Source organism: Anser anser (assembly GCF_964211835.1).
Source record: "Anser anser genome assembly, chromosome: Z".
Lineage (NCBI taxonomy): Eukaryota > Metazoa > Chordata > Aves > Anseriformes > Anatidae > Anser > Anser anser.
This window is the reverse complement of record NC_139723.1, coordinates 85,297,019-85,316,096: the sequence shown is the minus strand read 5'-3', so window position 1 is coordinate 85,316,096 and position 19,078 is coordinate 85,297,019. Positions and strand designations below refer to the sequence as shown.

General features: G+C 43.1%; 1 protein-coding gene across 10 annotated transcripts in view; it reads left to right on the top strand.

Moving 5' to 3' along the window:
• Positions 1-840: 840 nt before the first annotated feature.
• LOC310890189 (mothers against decapentaplegic homolog 2) overlaps positions 841-19,078 on the top strand; it is a 47,350-nt gene continuing 29,112 nt past the window's right edge. For 2 of the 10 annotated variants that reach the window (XM_083818879.1, XM_083818885.1), the window contains exons 1-2: positions 841-978; positions 9,865-10,157. In XM_083818879.1, coding sequence (XP_083675005.1) covers positions 9,922-10,157 — 236 coding nt within the window. In that variant the 5' untranslated portion in view covers positions 841-978; positions 9,865-9,921. Of the gene's footprint in view, positions 979-3,235; positions 5,806-7,456; positions 7,569-9,864; positions 10,158-19,078 lie in introns of those variants that run through there. The other 8 variants (XM_083818883.1, XM_083818884.1, XM_083818882.1 and 5 more) reach the window with 8 other exon arrangements.

Sequence of the window (19,078 nt, the reverse complement as noted above, 5' to 3'; positions counted from 1 at the left end):
CTTGGGGACTGCTGGGACCAAGTTGCCTGCAGGTTTACGCCAGCAGACCCTGGAGGTCTTTAAGAGACGTTTAGATGTAGCGCATAGTGATATGGTTTAGTGGAGGACTTGTTAGTGTTAGGTCAGAGGTTGGACTGGGTGATCTTGGAGGTCTCTTCCAACCTAGATGATTCTGTGATCCTAAGTGGTGTTATGGTTTATGGGTTTTACAGGTGGTTTAACGTGCTTTATGTGTGGTTTACATCCATTTAAGGACAAAACGGGGGCGAGGGGCGCAGAGCGGCATCCCCCTCCTGCCTCAGCCTCCTGAGGAGCCACCATGGTGCCTGTCCTCCAAAGGATGTTTTTTCGCACTCCCTCACCCGGGGAGCTTTTAAACATCGGTTTGGCTCTGCCACTCGAGGGCAGGCGGCCGGGGTCTGCCCTGTGCGGGGCCAGCCGCGGGCCCTCAGGTAATTCCTGGCACTACTTTTTCTCAGCTCCCACCCGCGCCCAGCGCGGAAGGTTACAGCGGCGAGCGGCCGCGGAGACCGTCTCACGCCTCCAGTGCGCATGCGCTCCTGCAGGTCACCCAAACGCCGCCGCGCTGCTCCGCTCAACCGCCCCTAGCGGCCGCGCCGAGTGAAGAGTGACAAGCCCCGAGGCCAATCAGCGAAGTCACCCCGCCGGAGGGGCGGAGCCTCGCGCCCTCCCGCCCCTCCCCGTCCCCGGTTCTCTCCCTGCTTTTCCTCCTCCCTCCCTTTGATTCGCCGCCCGCACCCGCCAATCGCCCGCGGGAGCGGCGGGGGAGGAGGGCGGGGCCTCCCCACCACCCCTCCAATCCCCCTCTCGCCTTCCGTTTGATCGACGCGCTAGCGGACCAACGCGCCGCCTCCCCTCCCAGCCGCGGGGGTGGGCGGGACGACTCGTCCACCAATGGGAGCGGGCAGGCGGCGCTGAGGGAGGAGGGCGGACGCGCAGCCAGCCGGGGAGCAGGAGGTCGGGTCCGGGGCGGCCGTGAGGGGGGGACGGGGGGGCCCTGAGGGGACCGGGGGACATCGGGGGGCGCTGGGGGGCGCTGAGGAGGCACCGGAGGGGGCGTTGAGGGGACCGGGGGAGGGCCGCGGCCGGCTCCCCGTGCCCCGCTGCCGCTTTGTTGCGGTGTGAGGGGGTCGGGCAGGGCCCTGCCCCCCCTCTCTCCCCCTCCTCCCCCCCCACCCCCCCCCCCCGCCTCGGCCCGCGGTGAGCCCCCCACAGCCGGGCCGCGTCGGGGGGGAGCGGGGGGGAGCAGCCGGGCGCCGTGCTGCGGGATGCGGGCGGTGCAAGGGGGAAACATGGGGGGGGGGCTGGGGGCACGGCTCGTGGCTGGCTCGGGGCTGCTCGGCTGGCCCCAGGTTGTGCTGCTTGCTGGCTGCAGAGCTGTGCCTTCAGCCTGGCTCGTGGTGGTGCGCCTGTGGGGCTGGGCCCTGTGGCGAGGGGCTGGTTAGGCTCCTGTTGTATACGGCAAAAGGCCTTTCTTTTCTTTTTTTCTTTTTCTTTTTTTTTTTTTAACAGAACTAGGCTGCTGCCTAGACTTTCTTACGCTTTATCGTGGTGTCTGAGCTCGATTTGCATGGTTCACGAGGAGATCTTTCGCCACGTTTGTTCCAAAAGTTGTGGGTTCACAAAGTCTCGTGAATTGGAGGAGGATGGGAGTAGGGCTGAAGGGGGGGGAGGTTGAAGCTGCCAGACCCTCCTCCCCACCCTGCTCCGTTTGCTTAGCACTGTCCTGATGAAAGATAGCATTAACTGTAAATGCCTTGAAAAAGGGGGAGGGGGAGGCTCTCAGTTGAGGTGGCTTAAACTTCACTTAAGTGTGTTCTTTGGGTTATTTTCACTGGGATGTTTAATATTGGGATGTTTAATAGGATAACTTGGTAGTTGTGTGGCTCAGACTTGGACTACACCAGCAGTCACTGAAATGAGCAAGAGGGAAGATTCAGTTTTCTTTATGGAGGAATCTGGTCATGGGTAGTACAGTTCTGGAGAACAACTTGTCACCTTTCCTGAGATTCTGTTCATAATAATAAAGCAACCCACAACTGAAAAAATGTGGTAAAAAAAAAAACCAAAACACTGGCCTCTTAAGTGATCTCCTTTTTTCCTCCACCTAGAAGCTAGATCCGTGAGCAAAAGCAAATGAGCTTGAATTGCACAGGGAATCTCCAAATAAAAGGCTCTCCTGGGTGCTCCTCCATCTTCCTGTTCCACTTGGTCTTTCAGAAGTGTTGAGCACTGGTTGATATAATTGAGTTTATTGGAGCTCAAAAATCTGTGCTAGTGAGTGCAAATTTAAAAAACAAAACTTGTTTCCACCTCTGATCCCTTTCCCACAAAAGTACTGGGAGAACAGGCTTTGTAGTAGGTTCTGGATAACAATGAATCCAAGCTCTGCTTGAGACTGAAGAAAATTCCAAAGTTTTGTTTATATAAAGAACAGAGTGCAGAATTTTAATTATTATTAAAGGTATTCTAGAGTTTTCAAATGTATTCAGCACTGCCTTAATGACTGTGCATGTAAATGCCCTGTAATTGAAAGCATCTATTTATGGGCCTGACTTGCTAAGTGAGCTGTAAATTCTGCTTTTCAGATTGGATTTAATGACTTTTATCATAAAGCCACAAACTGGTTGTGAACTGTGCCGAGAGGCAAACAATACCTAAGCTTACTTTGCCAAAATATTTGTAATTGTTGATTTGTTAAACTGAATTGCTGCAGGTCATGCGATGGGATTAGGTTTTTGTAACAGAATGGAGAGCACAGGCAGCCCTGTGCTCAATACTCTCTGGGCGAGAAGAAATTGGTTACTGCAGAGAGTCTTACTAAATGTTTTGTTCAACTTCCAGTAGAGTAACTGTCTTAAAAAGGGTAAGACATTGTTCCAGATGACTTTTGATTGTGATTAGGTGCGTTTGACTGCCGTAGTGTGAAATAAGACCAAGAAAGAGACTGTGCGAGAGCAGCTCCTGGGTCTCTGATCAGCGTAGTCTGGGGCATGAGCTTGATTTAATTAAGCTGGAGCGAGAAGAGTGTAATGCAAGACACTCTTCAGCAGACAGCTAGCACAGAGGGGAGCCTGGGCTGTTGGAGGAACACTTGTTGACGTTAGGCTGGTTTAGAAAGTCAGCTTGCATTAACTAATTGCTAAATGCGCTTGTTTATGGTTTAATGAAGGGGGGAACCTGCTACGTTATATGGCTAGAAGCTGAACTGGGTACCTGCTATTCAGTTCTGGGACTACCTGTCAGCTTTACCCCAGGAGTATTTACTTTCCAAAATAACGAAACTGCCCTTTGTCTGTTGCACATGGGCAATTTTAATCAAAGGAAATTAGGTGAGAAGAGCTTAAACTGTTGTGGTTTGGAATGCTCCTTTTGTGCTTTTGTGGCTCTACCAAGGGCTTTTAGTTTTAAGGAGAAAGGCTGTGAGTTCATAAAGAGCAAGGATGTGGAAAAAGTTTGCTGCTTTGCAGGGACAAGTGAATTGGCTGACTGCAGTTGTGGTAATATTCCTCCGTGGTAATTCTAGGAGAGTTGCTAAAATACATCAGTCCTATTAGTAGTTTAGGTGCATGCAGTTTTAGTGTGCTGTGTGAATGCACATTTTGCTTCCAATGTGCTAATTTTCTAATAGCAATAAAGCTTTTCATTACTTTGTCTGTAGCTTGCAGTAGTCCTTAGTAATTGAAGAAAAATTTAGCTCCTGAAACTTTTGTATCGTGTTGGTGCTTATTTTAGTTCTGCACATGAGAAACAAGAGTTTTCGTGTTTTATTCATAATCAAACTTCATGAAATGAGTGAGAGGAAAAAGTCTACTTTCAAACTTTCAAAGTAGGTGGGTAATTCTCTCCTCAATGAGCTATATAAAGACAAAAGTTCTGCAGAGTTTCAAGATGCATTGCAGTACTAGACTGTAAGAAACTTAAAAATTAACGTGCAAATTGAGGCTGCAGATTGCAAAACCCTCATTCTGAAGCTGTCCCGTAGGGAGCGTTTCCTTTGCTGCTGCTGCCCCCCTGGATCACAAGCAGCCTGCCTTGAACTTCATCAGCTCTTGTCAAAGCTGAACCCCGACCTTGGCTTTGCTCCTCCTGGAAGCCCGGGTCAGCTGCAGCCCCTCGGGAGGGAGCTTTCTGGAGCCACTCCCCACCGCTGGCCTAATTGGCTGGGAAGCTCGGCTGGGGGTGGACCTGGGGGCATTGATCAGCAGGGCTGCAGCCTCGTTCCCCCAGCTCTCAGCTCGCAGCGAGGCGGAAAACCTGAACGCCCAGCAGCGGGGAAGGAAGTACTTGAAGCTGTCCTGCTCCGGCCTGAATACAGGGAGAGAAGCTTGCGTGTTGTCTGACTTGCCCGTTCTTCGGAAACGTATGTATGCACAGCAGGCTCGAGTCTCTGCGGTATAATGAAACCAGGTGTCTTTAATATATGTTTGAGGGAGAAGAAGAAGGCATGAGCGCCCCAGAGCCTCAAAAAGCAGGTTTTAGAGGGGTTGTGATTGTAGTGGCAGCAGTGAAGTGTCTTCTCTTGTCTGTTCCACCAAGTTTTTTAACTAGAATGCATTCTGCCTGAGAGGGAAAAAGTGGCATTGATTTTTAGTTTGAACACTGTGCAGAATTCAGGTTTCCTGCAAATCGGCATCATTAACATTGGGGAAAACTTTCTCAGATTCTGCTGAGAATAAGCTGCCTCGTTGTTTGGAATAACACTGCTTCAAGAATCCAGAGGCAGATCATAAATTAATTTTGTTTTGCTTCTGTTCGGTGCAAGACAAAATACTCACTTCATTGTTTCTCAAAGTTTTTGCACTGTTGATGACCTTACATTAATACAGGTGACATGCTGTACTGCCTAATCTACGCACTTTAAAGCTTCAGCTCTCAGTGCTGGTTAGCCTAATGTTGGGTCTTGATGCTGCCTTAAATAGACTGCCTCAATTTATGTGCTTATTCTGAAAGAACTAATAGCAGAGGGAGGCATGTGAAGGCAAAGGGTGAATATTCCTTCCTCTGAGATTTGTGAGGCATTGTACACTTGGTGAAATTGGTATAGAATCTCCTCCAAATTCTAGGATTAATGGAAAAAAGTTACCTATTTAAAATGTCAAAAAAATGAGACTAAAATTGTGAGTAAATGAACTTGTAGACTCTCCCAAATGCTAAAAAGGATTTTCCTCAATCTTCTTTCCTCAGGAGCTTAACTTCTGTCCTTTTTATTCCAGCAGAGCACTTGAAAATGAGATTCTTCGAAGCCAGAATACTTCTGGTAAAACCAGGAGAGGTCCCGTTTCTTAATCTCAAGTTTAAGATGAATAAGCAGATTGATCTGAAATATGTTGCATAAGGCTTTAGAATAAATTAGCCAGAAATCACTTGATATTTTTGGTAGCACCAGTGCGTTTATAGTAAGTTCCAGACACTCAGAAAAGGAAAATTTCCCTTGAAGATTTTAGTCTGCAAGCGTGCTGCCCTTAAGGTTTTCTTCATCTTTTATGCTTAGTTATTTCTGGGATCATGGGCTTAATATTTAATCCATGTTCCAGAGAACCACAGTAGAGTGGAATAGTAGCAGACGTGACTCAAACTGTTACTTTATAAGTTGCCAACTATTGCACTGACCCGCTATAGAAACGTGTGTCTGAGGAAGCCGAATATACTATGGGGGCAGAGATGAAACATACCACCGAAGTTAAGCAGTCTGTATGTTTTCCAGTTTTAATCTGCTGGGTATAACAGCGTGTGCTCCTTGCGTGCCAGCAGTCCGACGCTTGTACCTCTCCTTCAAGCTCCGTGAGTACTCAAAGCTGTGGTTTTAAGGCGCAATCCAGGGAATGTGGAAAGGGATGAAATAGCGAAAGCTTTCTGCTGTGTGTCATGCTTCTGCCATCATGCTGATAGTTCAACTACAGATGAACGTGGAAAGGGGTCTTGGAAATCTCCCTGTAATTACCTAGAGTCCCAGTACATTGATACGTGGAAATAGTACACGGGCAGGTAAAAGACAAGATCTTGGGGTATGGTGTTGGGCATCAGTGGAACAGAACGAGCAGTGGAGAGGCAGGACAAAGAACGAGTGGTGGGAAGCACGTGTAAGGTCTTTAAAAAGCAAAGGGCCTAAATAGGTTCTCAGTGTTTGGAGGGGGTTGCCTGTGGCCTACAAGGAAATCACAAAGACTATCACAAGAAGAAGGGTTATTACGTATTTATTTAGCCCGTATTTAATCTGCAGCCGTTTTTGTGATGTGGGAATATTGCTTGTGGTATTGGTAAGTGTTTCCTGGGTCTGTTTGGAGAAAATGACATGTTTTGTGGATGAAGGAAGCATACAAGGAAAAAGACTAGAGAAGGGTTTTTGCCAAGAAGCTAGTGTCAGCAGTGACAGTGTGCAAATGAATGATGTTGTGGGGACAAAGATCAAAACTCCTCATATTCGTATGTCAGTTTGAAGGCAAAAGTTACAGGTGGTGAGTTGAAATGGGGTTTGCTGGCCAAAAAAGAGCTGTAGCAGTGATTGCTGAGCGCATTGGTGTAAGTCCAGTGTCTGGGTCTGCCTTGGTGGACAGAGAGAGAACCCAATGCAGATGTAGGGCTGCAGAGCAGCCCAGAGGCAGTGGAAGGGGCAGATTCTTGAGCCGCTGCCAGATGTTCAGCAGCACACACGTGCTGTCTGTCTTCTGTCTGCAAGCTGCTCATGAGGTATAAATCTTTGTGCTTTTTCTTGTAATGCTGATATGTAGAGCTTTAGTGTGATGTGACTGAAAAGATGTTAGCTGTAATCTCATGTAACTTTTCTGTGGTCTTCAGATCACTCCCTCTGCCATGCCTTCAAGTGCTTGTAACTTAATTGGAGAAGGAAAACTTCAGGCTTGGCATCTGTCCAGGGGAGCTTCCCAAACTATGTGAGCAGTGTTCAGATACTTTGTTTGCCACAAAAGGCTGACAGTCCTCTGTTTGTGGGAGGGACGTGATTCAAATGTACAGAATCACGAAGCTTGTGGACAAGATGAATACAAACGGTTCTTTAGCAAAGCTTGCACAAGAACAAGGGGCACAGTCTGAAACTTGGAAGAGATTAAATTAAAAACATCCCAAAATACTTTTAAAAACTGGATGTTAAATCCTGGTGCTGTTTGCCGCAAGGGGTTGTGGAGGCAGGTTCAGAAAGTGGTTAGGTGAATTTGTGGACAACAGGTCCCTAAATGGCTGCTAAAGGGAGCAAGTAGGAAGGTAGCATGTAATATTCCTGCTACAGCAATTTTAGATGCTGAAGAGTTACGGAGGGAACAGACTGCATAAAACAGCAAGGCTCGTGTGCTTGCCTTGGATAGCATATCTTTTCCCCACCGCTGCAGATGGGGCACTAGGCTAGTTGCACCACTCTTCGGACCCAGTAGGGTATTTCTTAATTACTTTATTGCTGCTTTTTCCTTGCATAATTTAGATTCATCTGACCTTCAACCTAATTGTGCCGTGTGCTTCCTAGGAGGTGCCTCCTCTAGGCATGGAGAAGGGTGCAACTTTTGCATAAATTAAACTGGCTGAAGTAGTCTCCTGTAAGTATTCATCACAGTGGGCTAAAGTATTGAGGTGAACGAAGTGCTGCCCTACCTGGGTCATATTCTCTCTGCTTGGCCTTTGAAAAATACGGGGCTGTAAGTGGAATAACTTGCTGAAATTCTTACTGATGCTCCTGGCAGATCCTTGGTGTGGTGTAGCTGTAGTTAGAAGAAAGAAGTTAAAGTCTCCCAGAACCTTAGTCTGCATATTAATCCATCAACTGCCAGTGTTTAAAAATGTGGGCTTTGCAGCAAAATAGGCTATCCTCCTTTTGCTCCCTGAATTTCGTGTGCCTCTGAAGCATCCCATGTTGGCCCTGCTTGGAAGCTGAAGTCTCTTTCAGTGACAAAGTTCAGCGTAACTGCTGTCCCAGGTCATGCCTTGTGTGGCTGGTTCCCTTCCCCTCCTTCAGAAGCCGTGTTTAAGAAAGCCGTGCTTCTTAAAGCAGCAGAGGCTGTGTGAGCCTCCCGCTTCACCTCTGAAGCCACTCAGTGTACTGGATTAGGGCCCTAAAGGGTTTTACTCCTGGCCCTGGGAACAGTTTAGAACATGCGGAAAAGGGGAGCAAGACTGCTTAATGTGGCTGTGCCACCAGAATAAATTGTCATTACGGTTCATGCCTGGGTTGCATTTCAAGAGCTAGAGTGGATGCTATCACCGCTGTTGAAGGCTGGGGCTGGAGGAGAGTCTCCATCCACACTCTGTATCTCACCCAGCATCAGCGTGGCTCCTTACAGTACTGGGTATGAGCTAGTGCAACTTGATAACTGGTATGAAAGTTAACTCAGGAGGAAAATTTGATGGTTTCTGCTCAGCTACCTCTCTGAGTCTTTGGGGAGAGGTATTGCTGTTGGTGCAGAGGTGGGACCACGGAGAAAGGAAGGAGACGTGGGCTACTTGTGGCTGGAGGTTCTTCAGGAAACTGTAGCTTGAGTGTCCTGTTCTGTGTTTAATCTGAAGATGTTGGATATTGGGTTTATTTCTCTTGTTCCCTGTAGCCGAGGTTACAGTGTAATGTTTTTGCACTCTGATGTATTGGCCACAATTCCCTAATAGTTTAACACTTTTGAAAGAACAAAAGTTCTTTGCATGTTATAGTCTTGTATGAAAATGAATTCTTTGATTTAGGATAGGTTATTTGAATCACTTCCACAGAGTGGCTGTTGTTAATCTCGAGTCCCTATTAATCAGAACCTCAGTCTCCTTGAGCCTGAACAACTACAATTCTTGCTTTGGTCATATTTCCAGGTGATCTCAAAAGCTGCTTCACTGAGGTATAATTTAGTTGAAACTGTAACGTCCTTCCTACTGAATGTTCTGTTTTGTGGAAGTCAAAAAGTTAAGATTTAAAGCTACCTGTGGAATATAGTCTAGCTTTTGGTGACTTGTTGGTTCTCGTTGAAACTGTGAAGGCATGGTAAAGCATAAATTAGCCAGAAATACTGTAGCCTGAAGTATCCCAAATGAACCACGCTGTTTTGCAGATGGGAAACTTCAGTTAGGTGAGGCTGTATATTTTGGATAGAAGCGAGCATTGTGCCTGCTCAGGATGGAGCACACATAAGCTGCCTTGAAAGCTCTGATCAAGTAGCCTGAAGGTAGCATTAGTGCGTAGCTAGAGCAAGGTGTTTTTAGCTGACTGAAGTAACTCATGTAGCTAAGGGTGCTGAGGTTTGGAAGTAAGGTAACTTTCTGGAATTCTCATGCCTGGAACAGGAGAATAAGCTCATCACCAAACTTCAGGGTGAATTTCAAATCCATGTCCCCAGTGGCACAAAAATTGGTAGTTATTTAAATCATAACAAACGGTGAAAAAACGCTTGCCAAATGGTTGGCTGCTGAAAGACTTCTGTCAACTCATAATGATTAAATGGCACTTCAGACACAATTTTGCTTATTAAGTTAATTTGGAGATGGGCGGCACATGCAAATCTGGGTATGCAATTTGTTGGACAGTTGTGGAAAACTTTTGCAAATGACTAAAACCAGCTCAGACTAGGTGCAAAGCTAGATTCAAGTAAGTTAACTTCCTGTAGTTTCTGAAGTGAGTAGACTTCAGCCAGGAAAGACTTGAGGAAAAACTAGGTGTCTGTAGCAAACTGAGCTAACTGCTAAAGTGACTGTAGAAATTTTGTCCTTTAATTTCATTGATGTGAACTAGTCCTGGACTGTTACCTGACTTGTTTTCAGATGCCATGTCCTGTGGCATTTGGTAGGGGAAGGTCCTAAGCAAGGTATGTGTCTTACGTGAAACCTTGGTGCTAACGTGTCTGTTTTGGTTTGTGTTTTTAGGGATCAGACGGGGATCACTGATTTATTGCGTGCTGAGTGTTCTGTCTGGTGAAAGTCATGTCATCCATCTTGCCATTCACTCCACCAGTTGTCAAGAGACTTCTGGGGTGGAAAAAATCTGCTGGTGGCTCTGGAGGGGCTGGTGGCGGTGAGCAGAATGGTCAGGAGGAAAAGTGGTGTGAAAAAGCAGTGAAAAGCTTGGTCAAGAAGCTGAAGAAAACAGGACAGCTGGATGAGCTTGAGAAGGCAATTACCACTCAGAATTGCAATACAAAATGTGTGACTATACCAAGGTAAGCACTGTTGTGTTTGAAACTTTTATAACCACTTAAGAAACCAAACAGATGTTTAGGCTGTCATGTGAACAAACGAATGAAAGTGTCAGTTGCATGCTTTTGATTTGTTAAAAATTCTTTAAAACCTATTTTCGTTTTAGGTACCATTTGCTTCAGTTCTTAGAACTGAACCACATGCTCTGTCGAGTCACAATTTTTAATAATAACTTCACATTGTGTTTGTTACTACCCAGATTCCAATTTGTATGTATTCTGGTGGTGCCTAGCATAGCTCTTAGTTCCTAACACTGCCTTATGCTTTTATTTGATAATACTAATTGGAGGGGCTTATTTGAAACTATGCTTCTGCTTCAGAAAAAAAAGACTAGTTTTTCCTTGGTCAACACTTCAGTCATCTAATTATTATTTTCAGTTCTCTTTGCTAGTTTTGTTTAAGTTGTACAAGCTGCATCCATTTTCCCTTCTGAAGGGAAAGTTTATCTTGGGAGGCAGTTTCTCTGAAGACTTGTTTATTTACTGTAATTATTATTTGTCATTGGTTAATGGAAGTGCTTTTCATTTAACTTGGAGTATTTCTAGAACTTCTCTTCTGCTCCTTACATGTATATATATATTTAGGCGAACAGCTTGCATTCTACCCTTTTGACTTTCTCAACTTAATTCATAGCAACTGCTGTGCGAGAGGCAAGGGTTATGTGTGTAAGTATAATGCAGTGTGTTCTAGATTCATGTTGTGCAGAATTCCCACTAAAGGTGCATGTGTAAGCTCATCACGTGTGCTCCATAAATATCAAATCACTGTACAGATGTTTGTCTTTCTACGAAATTGCTGGAGGATGTGGTGACACAGGAATATTCTGGGCACTTTGCCCCTTGACATACGTCATAGTTTGTAAGGGAGAGAAACTGGATGTGTTTATGACCTTAATTTCTGTATTTTTAGCATTGGTCCCAGTGAGTTTTAAACTTTATATTAATCATGGTGCTTGCTACGTTTGACCAGTGTCAGTGATGATTGCCACCTATCAAATATATTATGGCTGTTACCTGATAATGGTTTAGGATTGTCCTTTAGATTTGACATAACTTTCTGGGAAAACCATACATGTGTTCTGAATCACTGACTACTTAAATTCTTCTCTGCTCTTTTCTATTCACCTTTTGTTTGTAATGCTGCATTCTGCTTGTATCTTCTTCCTTGGAGCAGTCCCCAGGTTGTCCGGGTTTCCCTTCTGCTTTCTATTGCCAGCCAAAAAGTGAAATATTTGTTAGAGTTTCTTGTCTTTGTGTGTATCAGTAGACTAGGATTGGAACCTATTAGGATACATTTCTCTGAGATGGCTTTATGTATTTAGCCAAGTCAAAGCCACAGCAAAGACAAAATGCTTAATTGGGAGGGCTTTTTCATGTTACAGAGGATATAGATTTATACAAACTGTGTCTAACTTACAGAGCTCTTGGAGCAAGTTCCTAGAGCTCTGCAAGGGTACTGGGCAGTAAATATTGCTACTTCAGGATGTTTAAACAAGTGTACCTCTGATGACAGTACTCAGAGGTACAAACAAGATGCTAATTTATCATTGTTTTCCTGGTCTACTTGCTGCCTGTATTTGGGTAGCTCCTTCAAGTTGCATGGCCTTTTTGTGAAATAGTAAATAATTCCTTGAGACTGAATGTGAAGCTCTGTTAAAGTCCATATAGTCTCTGTCTTCCGATGAGCAGTTCTTGCTCAGATGTGCTGTATTGTTGTCATCTATCCTTGGGTCAGCTGAAAAAGGGCTCACTAAAATTTTACTTTTCTTGGCTACCTTATGAGTAAGAAGGGAGCTAGAGAACTCTTCAAATGGTGCTGCCTATTGCACAAGGTTTAACACCAAAGCCATTTGTTACTTTAAGATTAACGGCCGAGATGATATCAGGGTTGCAAACAGTGCTATACAGAATTGAGTTTCAAAGTTGGCTTTTGGACTGTTGATACTATTTTCGCTCTGACAGCAGTAGTCTGGGTTCAAATGTCAGCTGAGTACTGTAATTTCTGGAGATTTTCATTCTTGGATTTAGTAAGTTAATAAAACTGCTGCTTGAGATTTGCTTTAATTAATGTCTTAAAATCTGTACATCTGCAGGGATAAACAATAAAAGACTGACTTGCAAACATTTTTTTTCCTTCCTTGTCAGCAAGAAGTTTGGGTGCTAAGTTGTTGAGATACAGTTCTGACATGAGTGAGAGGGCTTTGGGTTTTGTTGTTATGTGGTTTTTTGTTTTTTTAACTAGCTTTAGATTTAATTTTTGATACTGTTTAACTCAGCATATTGACAAGTGTTGGAGATGCCTCTTTTTGCAACTGTTGCATTATTCCCTCAACAGAAGTTTCCCTTGTGGTTTCACAAGTTTCTGGTCCTGTTGGAAATGTCCATTGAGGGTGATACAACACTTAACTCTAGTACATGTTTTCATCATTGAAACCTGAAACAACTAAAAATGTACAAGCTCTTTTCAAAACTGAAAGTGGCTTGAATGAAATTGATGAAACTCTGCAGAAATCTGCATACACTTTGCTTTTGATAATCCTGCTGCAATTAGGATGGTTCTGTTTCTGTGCTGTTGGCCTAGGTGACCACACACTGAGGCTGATGCTGTGTGAACTATTCAAGCTGCTCGTGTGGTAATTAACACAACTTCTTACACAGACTAATAGAGGTTCTGAGAAAGCAGAAGCAAACAGATGGAGTGGGTGTTGGCATCACACAGCAGGGATGCTTAGCTCTTCATAAGTGGGTCAGTAATCTAGAGCAGAGGCTAAATAAGTACAGAGGTCCTTTTGACACTAGCCCTCTAAGTAATTTGTAGTTGTCTTGCTGAATCCTTCCAGAAAGCCAGTAGGATTCTAATCTCATAATCCCTGTGTATTCTCAAACTAAATGTTGGTTCTTGAGTTCACTTTTCTAAGGTATGTAATGAATTCAGTTACATACATCATGTCTTTGTGCTCTCCCTTGCAGTTTTTACACAAATGGAGCACAAGAAGCAGTCAGTGAAGAAACAACATGAGTACCAATTTATATAAGACTTCTAATGGAGCAGTTTCTTCCTCATTAGCATGGAGTGTTCTGCTGAAATAAGTACTTTGTGAATAGCAATAACTAAAATCCAAGCCCTTAACAAACAAAACCATGCCATGCAGTGAATAATCAACTGACATTTATAGTCTATGTTCATTGTTTAAAAAGTCATTTCAGTGGTGACAGTATACAATATTGCAATTCAAAATAGGGAAACAAATCACTGGCTTTAGTGTTGCAGTGTTTTCATGGAATCACCTGTCTCTCTCTTCTGTCTTAAAAACTGCAGATGTTCTTTATGTTTGGGGCTTTTATTTTTTTGTTTGTTTTAGACTTGCAAAAATGAAGCTTTTGTAAAACACCAAGTAACACAGAAGTAATGTCAACAGAGATTAGGTGGAACAGGTTTTGGATAGCAATGACTGGGGTTTTGTAGATCCTGTTGTTAAAGACAGGGGCGGGGGGGGAACCAGGGGAATTGTAATTTTGCATTGAGTTTATACTGCTTTGTGAAGCCTTATGTTCTCTAGAGCATATGTTTCTGAAAACTAATGCAGAACTAAGTCCTTCCTGAGCATTACATGGGTACATGCTCAATTCTCCTTCTGTGTCAACACTTAGGTAATGTGACAGCTTTAATAGGTTTTTATATGAAGGATGTGTGATAATGGAGATGACCTGCCAGTATGGAGCACTCCCCAGGCACACCTATGTTCCCCCTTTGTTTTATGTTGTAATCCTTTCACTGTCCCCCAGCAGGTCCCACCTTGTGTTGTGCCTGCTTACCCCTGGCTGGACCCACAGAGCACTGCTGCATCTCCTCGCACGGCTGGCAGTTCTGCTGCTGGCACAGTCTGCGCGCTGCAGTGCTGAGCAGAGGCAGACCCTAATATCCCTCAGTGCAGAGCTGCACTTTATTTTTGCCTTACATGGAGGAACATAAAGAAGGCATAGGTGCCTCCCATCAGTCTCAGCATCTGCAGCCTTCATTCGTTTTAGTTTTGCGTAGTGAGTGGAGCTTCTGTGCGTGCCCTGACACGGCTATTGCTGGCTGGGAGGAGGAGGCACTGAAAGATGCATCTATAACAGTATACCTCTGTTTCCTCTTTCCAGATGTTTGCGTGCTCACGCAGTACTCTGAAAGGGTTTAATACAGCATCAAAGAACTTCCTGGTTCCAACTTAAAAGAGCAAATGTTCTTCTTGAACAGACCAAATTTGTGTTGATGTTAATGGTTATATTGCAGTTAATATGTAAGCTTGCTTTTGATACTATGTATGGAACGGTACTTAACACTTGAATCTTATTTTTTTAATGGGAGGTCTTGAGTTTCTGCAGAGGAGGTAGATTTTATTACTGCTTGATAGTATAGCAATCTATAGCACAGGAGTAAAATGATGATGAATATTGATGGAAAAGTGGTCTCACAGAGTACTGGCTGAAGTAAGATTTTAAGACCAACATCTTTAAATCCCAATTCAGGAAATCCCAGTTCAAGGAGTCTTTTCTAGGATGCTAGTAGGGTGCTTTAGAGTCTTAAGTGAAATGAAACAGTTGCTCCCAGTGCAACAAGTAGACTTCTGAAGCACCTGGATTCTGCTTCAAATATGAAGCAGAACCTTTTGTTCTTATATTTACACTGTACAGGAAATAAATCCAGTGCATATTAATTCTGTTGTATTGCTGATGCATTCTACAAGGATTGAGATATTTGGAACTCTGCAATCTGCTGAAAGTTCACTGAGCAGCTGGAGGCAAGACCACTTGACATGGTCCAAATTCTCCAAAGTTACTTTGAATTTCTCTCACATGCCAGTGATACTCCCTTGCTTGCTTGCCCTGCAGCCCTTTCTTTGCTTTCTGCAGTGAGTTGGCAGTATGGCTAAGTCAAGCAGCCTAGGCATAGCTTATTGCACACGTTAAAATTGTTTTCTGAAAGTTGGCTCTTGTATTAACGTTCGTCTCCATACATGGGGCTAAATGATGCTGATTACAAGTATTTACAAAAGAGGTAACAGTGGGAATAAACTGGGCAAAGACGACATTTTAAAAGATGGACAGGTAGCTTGGAACTGTTGTTTGAGAGCAAGAAAATCATTTAAATCTAAGAGATTTTGGTGCCTTTTTCTTTGCATAACTGAATAAAAAGTCATTTATTATTCAGCTGTAAAGCTCGCTTTTTATTCAGCATACTAACTGGTAGCAGAGGCTCTGTTTTTATAAGTTCCCTGGGTATGTTTGTCAGGAAAGTGATTGCATGCAGTAACCTAGTTTTAAGGATGCTTCTGATCACCACTAGAGCAGAGCTGACGAGCTAACCTGGCTTCTAGAATAGATTGGTCTCAGGCTTTTAAGGTCTTTCCCCAAAATGGAGTACTTCAAAGGCAGCAATATAGAAATTCCTTTGCTTCTTCTCAGGTTAAGGCTATAGAATAGGAGTAACTTCCCCAATTAACACTGGGGAGCAGGGGAATGGTTTCCTGTGGCGTGATACACCTCTGAAAGGCTGCCTGCATTGCCCAAACAGACAACACACACAGATAATTGTGTAGGAGAAAAATAGCTGCTGCTGAAAGTGGTGAGTGCAAAGCAGTTGATTTTTGGGGTGCTTTCCGATATTTTGCAGTGTTTTCTAATCGGCATTGTTTTTTTCCAATAATTTCATGGTGACAGCTTTCACCTGGTGCGTGCTGTGTTGTGCAGCCTGGGTTAGCATACAGAGTACAACAGCACTCCAGGCTTTCCTCAGAACCAGGTGGCAGAAGCTGGGGCCTGGTGTTCCAAGACCATCTCCTGCCCAAAGAAATGTGCCCAGTCCTTTTTAGTTTTCAGAGACTCAGGTGTGTTGATCTATGGCTGTAGACAAGTACAATGGCCATAATTACGTATATTTTTTTAAATGACATGTGTAAGCTCTAGGTTGCAGAACCCTTAGATGCTGCACGGATATATAATGGGAAATAAAATTCATGTGAGTTTGACTTCCAGTCTCTGTGAAGCTGAAGTTGTAAACGTGAGGTGCGCAATTAGTAAGACCATATTGGTGATGCTACCTACATCTGCTTGAAAACTATTGTTCTGCATTTTCTTGAACTTCAAAACCATCTTAAGTCAGTTTAATTGGTGTCTTTTCAAAAAACTAAACTTAGAAGTGAGAACTGAGTATCTGCTAGTGGTTGTTCACAATTTTCTCAGTTTCTTTTAAGCTGCTGAATGAAAAATAAGTTGGTTTAGATCAGCTAACTATGATTTAACAACACCTAACTATATGGAAATACCAATTTGTCTGGCATTAATATTCATGGCTGTGTATTTTTAAAATGTTTACTCAAGGGAGCTGAATAACTATACAACTTCTGTTCTTGTCTTCAGAAACCAGCTTTTAAATGAATACCTCTTTGAAGCTTGATTATGAAAACAGCGCTTCGAGCATTCCTTACTGGAAGTCTGCTTTTGTGAAGAGGTCAACACAGTATTGTGGTACTGTTTTTTGAAGAACCATTATAGATTGGGATGATTGGGCTGTGACAGAGTATAGCGAATGCTCGAAGCAGAGTAAGGCAAGAAGCTGAGTACTGCCGCTCCCCTTTCTCTAGCCCTTTCTACTTAACTTCCACATTGTTGCCTAAAGTTAAATTTTGTTTTCTTTCTGTTTGATTCATAGCATTAGTGTCTTTGTGATGTAGGGTAGGATGCAGGATTCATGAGCAGAAGAGTGTTTGTTTTCTAATAACTTATTTCTTTACCAACTCTTCTCAACTGGTCACTTCGCAGCAAGACCTTATTCCTAGTATCTGGATGCAGAAGAATATGAGTAGGGAGCCATTCAGGCAGTGTATATTATGGCATTCAGGAGCCTTGTTGCAGCGTAGGTAAGTCAGTCTTTAAAAGGTGAATTTGAAGTTTTCTAGCCTTCTTAGGCAGAGTTAATTGAAATTAAGAGTAATGACTTAGTGTAATTGAGTAAGGATTTATTAAGTATACTAAAATATTACTCCTGATTTTTGCACAGCTGTGATGTTGAGGACTGAGTTGCTGTTAACTAAGATGAAACTTTACTGTAGACATAGTTCAAATTACCACATCTTATAATATTGATGTCATCCTGAAAAGGGAAGTCTTAGAGCATTAAACAAAGAAACTTAGGGCTGCCAAATTTAAGCTCGTGCAATTCAGGAAGTCACATGACTTACCCACATAATTTTTTAGAGTTGGTATGCCAACCAGAAAGTATTGGCATGTCATTTGAGGCAGAGCAACATGTAAAAATGTAAATGTGCAAGATACTAGCCAATAGCAAAATGCTGTGTAGTTAAAAAGAGCTTGGCTTTTGAGTCAGGAGGAAAAATTGCTGAATTTTGAGGACCTTGTTAGTACTTACTGGAACACTGGGCACAGTCTAGAGAGATGTGGATTCTAGTCCTGGCTCTACTGCCCTTTTCTGGGTGACCTTACCAGCTTCTAATTTGTCATTTTTCAGTCTAAGTGGAGATGATTTTTTTTTTAAAGGCATGTGGTAATGCTACCTCTACATCAGCATAAACTGAATTATTTGATTAAGGAGTGAGTTTAAGGCATTGTTCCTACTATAGCATTACTGATGTGGAAAGCAAATTTAGGCGTGGAAAGCCGTTGGAATCTGTGAAAGTTCTTTATCTTAAAGAAACTGTTGCTCCTCCTTAAGATGGTGTTAGTGGTGAGAAGCAGGAAGAGATGGTCAAGAGTCAGAATCAAAAATTAAGTGTTTAAATTAGCTTGATTTATATTCCATTAAGTGTTTGTGCCAGATTAAGAACTGATGCTGGGGTTGTGGGATCTTAAGCAAATGAAAAATGGCTATCTGTGATTACTTTAGTAACTTAACCTGCTTACTAGATCGCAGTATCAAGCTATAACTAGCAGTAATAATATCTGTACATGACACCTTATGTTATCATTAAGAAGACATGTTGATAATTCAAGAAGAATATGTTGACTGTGCTTTACTGTCAATACTGAGCCCCAAATAACCTCATAAATAGTATTTATTTTTCTCCAATAAAGAAACTGGGGCTTTAGTCAGCCCAAGTCAGTGCTAAATTATTCACCGGCTTGCTGTTCTAATTAGTGTCTTTATCAGGCCAGCTATTCAGTGTGGTGAAGATCCTTCTCCTCGTTACATTCCTGTTTTGTAGAAGTCAGCCAATTTAATTTTCGTGGTACTGTAACAAAACACCTGAGCACTGTTTGTTTACTAATGTGAATGTTTTATGACAAACTGAGCAGTTTTATAGGAAAAACTTCCAAATTGTGTAGATCAGGCCGTTAGTCTAGGAAGAATTTATAGGATAAACAACATGCTGCAATTCTTTTACTGCTGCAGCTTTGAACACAAATAGCCAGTTAATGGGTTCCCTACTGATTTAATCCTACTTGTAATCTACACCTGCCAATTTAATAAAAGTAATTTCCCATGTCTTGTTTACTGCTTGTTACTGCTCCATTACTCTGACTTGGTTGCAGTGCTGGTTGGTGGAAAACTTCTGAAATTTACTGTATACAATGCTGTAGTCTCATTATGAACAGCTTTCGTTGGCCTGTGTCACGCTGCATTGTTTGAAGCAGACCAGCAGGATACAAGAGAACAATCAGAAGCTGGAGTAGGTTCACATCTCACTGCATATGCTTCAAAATTGGCAGAAGAACAATGAGATCAGGGAAATCCCCTTGGACGAGTGCTGCACAGTAATCTGACTTCAGCATTTGTTCAGAAAAAGATTCCCCAAATTGTGGCTTTTTATTTTGAAATGTGCAAGCAAGTTTTGGTAGGTCAAGAATTAAAAATTTTCACTTGGAGTCTTTGCCTGTAATTGTAG